The sequence below is a fragment of the Equus quagga genome, chromosome 11 (genome assembly GCF_021613505.1).
Source record: "Equus quagga isolate Etosha38 chromosome 11, UCLA_HA_Equagga_1.0, whole genome shotgun sequence".
NCBI classification, from domain to species: Eukaryota; Metazoa; Chordata; class Mammalia; order Perissodactyla; family Equidae; genus Equus; species Equus quagga.
The window spans coordinates 115,148,493-115,153,356 of record NC_060277.1 but is presented as its reverse complement, the minus strand read 5'-3'; the positions used below and the strand labels follow the sequence as shown (position 1 = coordinate 115,153,356).

The window sequence follows — 4,864 nt, the reverse complement described above, 5'->3', positions numbered from 1 at the left end:
AAACTGCGGGGAGGGGCGGGGTGGCGGCCGCGCCTTTGCGCCCCCGCGCAGCCGGGGGTCTGCGCGGGGCGGGGGCGGGGGCGGCGGTGACAGCGGGCGGCGGCCGGGACGCAGGGCGGGTCCCGGGCGCAGGGCGGGCCCACGTGCGGCGCGGGCCGGGGGCGCAGGCCTCCTTTGTGGCCGCCGCCCGTGCCCCGAGGCCCCTCCCCGCCGGCGCGCGCTGGCTGGGGCCACACTGACGCCCCCTCCCCCGGTCGCCGCGCCCCACCCCGCGCCGCGCCCGGCCCAGATTGCGGGGCCCTGCGGAAGTGCGGCCGGGGAGATCACACTAGAGGATCCTGTCGCCTGCGGCCGCGCTTGATGGCGTTAGGGCGTGAGCTTTCTAGAGGAATTCCAGAGGAAGCGGCAGGAAGGCCTGGGAAAGCAAGCGGGCCCCACCCTGCCTGCGGCGGCCGGCGGCTCGGGATTCCCCGCAGCCCTTTGTGATATCTGGTCCTCCAGCGAGTCCCAGCTGCCAGGCTGAGCCTGTGGGGGAAGACTTTGGTTTTCTTTCCGGGGCAATCTGAGGTCTGGGGTGGGCTGGACCCTGACCCACCTCCTACACCACCCGGACTGATCCGAGTGGGTTCTAGGTACTCCTCAGAGGTTCTGAGGGCTTGCAATGGGATCCTTAGCGGAAGGAAGCCCAGCGGCTGTCTCATGCACTGCTCCTCGCTCTGAGAGCACAGCTCCAGACTCTCCTGGGCCAAGGTCCAGAAAAAGGGTCTTGAAAATACTGGAGCTGTTGCAGCAGTTCCTAAATTTTGGGTCACAGACTGTCACCATTGGAGAGAATATCGGCAGATATTTAGGGTCCCCTGTGCTCTTTGGGACTTACCTGTGGGACTCAGGCTGGCCCTATCATCTGAGCTGTAGGAGACAGCCGTGTGTTTGCAGGGTGAGGCAGAACTGACCTGTGTCGTGCACGGAGACCTTGCTTCCAGGTTAGGACAGGTTGGAAGGAGTGTGCCTGGTCAGGGAGACTCAGCAGGAGGGGTTCCTTGGAGCCAGGGCCTGGGCAGCTCAGAAAGAGCAGCAGGACTTTAGAGGTGACAGTCGGGGCTCTGCCAGCAGACTGGGGTGCTACTGCCCCCTTGGGGGCAGGGAAGTGTGCCTGATCTCGCTGAGGAGCAGGCTGTGGGTTCCATTTAGTCCTGGGTACTGTGCCTGGGTTTAAGTCGTCTCTGACTGCCCCAGTGGATCTCCTGAGGTGGGCAGGGCAAGGAGGCAAGTACAGCCCCACTGGGCTCAGGAGCCTGTGTCTGGGTCTGGCTGCAACCTGCTCTCCTGCTCCAGAAGGTGCATCTCCCCTTGGGCTCAGATATGGGACCTGATCACCTGCAGATGACCGTTCAACACAACCCACCTGAGCTGGCTGCAGGGTCCACCATGGGGAAGGAGGGGGGAGACACTGTGGGTCCCTCCAGGCTGCCACAGCCCACCTGGCCCACAGGTGTCCCACACCCAGCGAGAGGTGAGCATGGCCGAGCAGGAACCCACAGCAGAGCAGCTGGCACAGATTGCAGCTGAAAACGAGGAAGATGAGCATTCAGTCAACTACAAGCCCCCAGCTCAGAAGAGCATCCAGGAGATCCAGGAGCTGGACAAGGACGATGAGAGTCTGCGCAAGTACAAGGAGGCTCTGCTGGGCCGCGTGGCCGTGTCTACTGGTGAGTGGGTTGGGGTGGCACCCAGAGGGACATCTGTCACTCTTCTGGGTTTCCGCCCCTGCTCCTTCCTGATGGCAAGTTGTGGGCACGTGGGAGGCCCAGGGGGTGGAGCTCTAACCTGCTGTCACTCCACAGACCCCAATGTCCCCAATGTTGTCGTGACCCGCTTGACCCTGGTGTGTAGCACCGCCCCAGGCCCCCTGGAGCTTGATCTGACAGGTGAGTGGCACCTCTGAGGTCCCTGGCTGGGGCTGCCTGCTTCCCCCAATCCCCTCGCTTGCTGTCTCTAAAAATAGTTTCCTGGAGCACTGGCACCCTCTCGTGGGGAGCACAAGAAGGGCAGCCAAGCAGTCTGAAAGTGCTAGCTTTGGAGTGGTCTGGGTTCTATGTCGGGGGTGTCAAGGGCTGGGTGCGCAGGGGCAGGGGATAGGGGGAGTGGAAGGGGCACCCTGCCAGGGCCCAGGAGGCAGCAGGCCGTCACAGATGGCAGATGCCAAGGTGAGTGGCTTCCCCTGCCTGAGCCCCCTAGTGTGGTGTTCCTCCCAAACGCAGGCGATCTGGAGAGCTTCAAGAAGCAGTCATTTGTGCTGAAGGAAGGCGTGGAATACAGGATAAAAATTTCTTTCCGGGTAAGGCAGAGGCTGCCGGGGGGCTGGGAGGGGCTAGGGCTGGAGAGCCCAGCTAAGCCCTATCTGGGGTCCCTCTCTGCAGGTGAACCGAGAGATCGTGTCTGGCATGAAGTATATCCAGCACACATACAGGAAAGGCGTCAAGAGTAAGTGAGGGTGGGCACCAGCAGGAAGGAGATGGCCGCCACTTGGCTGGCCTGTGGCAAGGGACTGCAGGATCAGGAGGGAGACAGGAAAAGCAGTGTATGCCCTCGGCCCAGCTCTGCTCCCTGGCAGCTGCCCAGGCGGACGTGAGCCAGACCCAGTGATGACCGACCCACATGTGCCCTGCATTACAGTTGACAAGACCGACTACATGGTGGGGAGTTATGGGCCACGGGCAGAGGAGTATGAGTTCCTGACCCCCATGGAGGAGGCGCCCAAAGGCATGCTGGCTCGTGGCAGCTACAACATCAAGTCGCGCTTCACAGATGACGACAAGACTGACCACCTGTCCTGGGAGTGGAACCTCACCATCAAAAAGGAGTGGAAGGACTGAGTCCTGGGCCTGGGAGGCGGGCAGGGCAGACAGACAGACGGACACACACACGCACGCGCCCCACCCTTACCACCCCACAACCTCCTCCTAACCCCATACCAAAGTGCTGACAGGGTCCCTGGCCACGCTGCCACCATTCCCGCCTGGTCTGCCTCCTGGCCAGGCCCAGCCGGAGCTCCTCCGACCTGTTCCTCCTGACCCTCCCCAGCCCGCAGGCCCCAGCCTCCTCGGTGGTCTAGTGGTCTCGTGTTGTTGCTGCTGCTTCCTGTGCTGTGGGGGAGGGAGGCTCCAGCCCAGGCCTCTGCCTCCCTTTCTGTATCTCTCCAGGTTTCCCCCACTTGTCCTAACCTGACCTGAGGCCCTGACTTTTCCAAGGGAGTGGGACATTGAACAGGCTCCGTGGGGTGCTCAGGTTCTCCTGGTCCTTTGCGGTTGCCCCAACTCGTGTTCTATCCCTTCTCCAGGGTGGGATGCACGATGTGGGACCTTGTGGGGGCCAGTCATCCAGCTTCCACCTCCCCCTGTCACTTCATCCATCTCCATCAGTAACCGTCTAACCATGATGCCTTAACATGTGGAACGTGTGCCGTGGGGGCCGTCACTAACCTCTAACCCCCGTGTCTGCATGAGCATGTGGTCTCCCCCAGTCTGTGCCCTGTCCGCAATCCCGGTGGCCCAGAGAGGTGTGTGGAATGTGCTGCTGCTGTTTCCCCACCTGCCAGGGCCTGGCCAGCCCCTTCCCCTTCCTCTCCCCTGGCCAGTAATGTGGGGACCGCTCCAGGGGCTTGGGGAAGGCCAATCGCCAAAACTCAAGTTGCCTCCAGTCCCATCAGGGAGGCCAGGTGTCCTCACAACTCTGCCTTCCCTGCCCCAGTGGGCAGTGCCCGGAGCCCATGGCCCCAACAGAGAGCCCTTGGTGGACAAAGCCAGCGGCCGAGCCTTACTTGTTCCACCTGGGCCTGCCGGCCTGGAATCGTGTGCCTGGCCTGTCAGTATTTATTGCCTCCATATGTGCCGTCCTCTGGGCCGGCTGGCCTGCCGCCTCTGCCCCCAGGCTAGGTGCCACCATCCCCGGCAGGCCTTCCCTGGACCCAGCCAGGACAACCGTGGGACCAAGCGCGCACAGTCGGAGCCGTCCCCTGTGCCTCCCTTCCCCTCCCTGGTCAGGCCCGGGCGTAGAATGCACAGAAGCCTGTCCCTGCTTCTCCTTTTCTGACCGGGAAATAAACTCCCCGAAAGGAGCCAGTGTTTGCTGCTTGTTTCCGGGTGGGGGATGGGGGAGCCTGGAGAGCAGCGAAGACGACGCGGCACTCCCAGGAGGGCCAGAGGCCAGGAGCCAAGTGCGGTGGCCACTGCCCCTGCAGCTGTTGAAGGAGAATGGATTTAAAGTCCTCTCTTGGTCACACCAGCCTCACCCGGCCCGCCCGCAAGACCTGCGGTGCCTCCTGGGCGGTGCAGACCCGGAGAGCCGGGGGCTGCACGGGCCCTGCAGGGGAAGGGCGGGACGCGCCCTCTGTCGTTCGCGCGGCCCCTTGCGCCCTATGCGCAGGCTCCGTCCGGAGGAAACGCCCCGACCCCAAAGAAGGGGTACCTGGCTTGGAGCTCCGAGCTTCGCAAGAGGCAGTTCTTGGGAAGAAATGGGATGACCAGGTCCCGAGGGATCTCAGGAACAGCAACCCCAAGCTGTGGGTCCACGGGGTGGGGGAGGCGCCCCTGGGGAGACTGACCTCATCTTCCCTCTAGGCGTGCATGGGCGAGCCCGCTGCTGGGGCGGGAGGGCCGGTGGAGTGGGCGGTGTCCAGCCGGGCCAAACCCCAGTGCTTCATAGCGCCGGGCAGGGCCGGGGGTCCAAAAGTGAAACAGGCTAGGTGGGATGCACGAGAGGATACCGGGAACCCTCGCTGCGTGCAGGTGCAAAAGAGTGGCCAGGGGAGCCCTGAAGGGCTGCCAGGGGCCAGGTGCACTCTACCGCGAGTTCAGCTGACCAC

General features: G+C 63.4%; 1 protein-coding gene across 1 annotated transcript; it reads left to right on the top strand.

Moving 5' to 3' along the window:
* Positions 1 to 57: 57 nt before the first annotated feature.
* On the top strand, positions 58 to 4,117 carry ARHGDIA (Rho GDP dissociation inhibitor alpha). The gene is made up of 5 exons (XM_046677060.1): positions 58 to 1,709; positions 1,845 to 1,928; positions 2,262 to 2,338; positions 2,421 to 2,484; positions 2,677 to 4,117. The coding sequence occupies exons 1-5, from the start codon at positions 1,520 to 1,522 to the stop codon at positions 2,874 to 2,876; spliced, it is 615 nt and encodes a 204-aa protein (XP_046533016.1). The 5' UTR covers positions 58 to 1,519; the 3' UTR covers positions 2,877 to 4,117.
* The last annotated feature ends 747 nt before the right edge of the window (positions 4,118 to 4,864 follow it).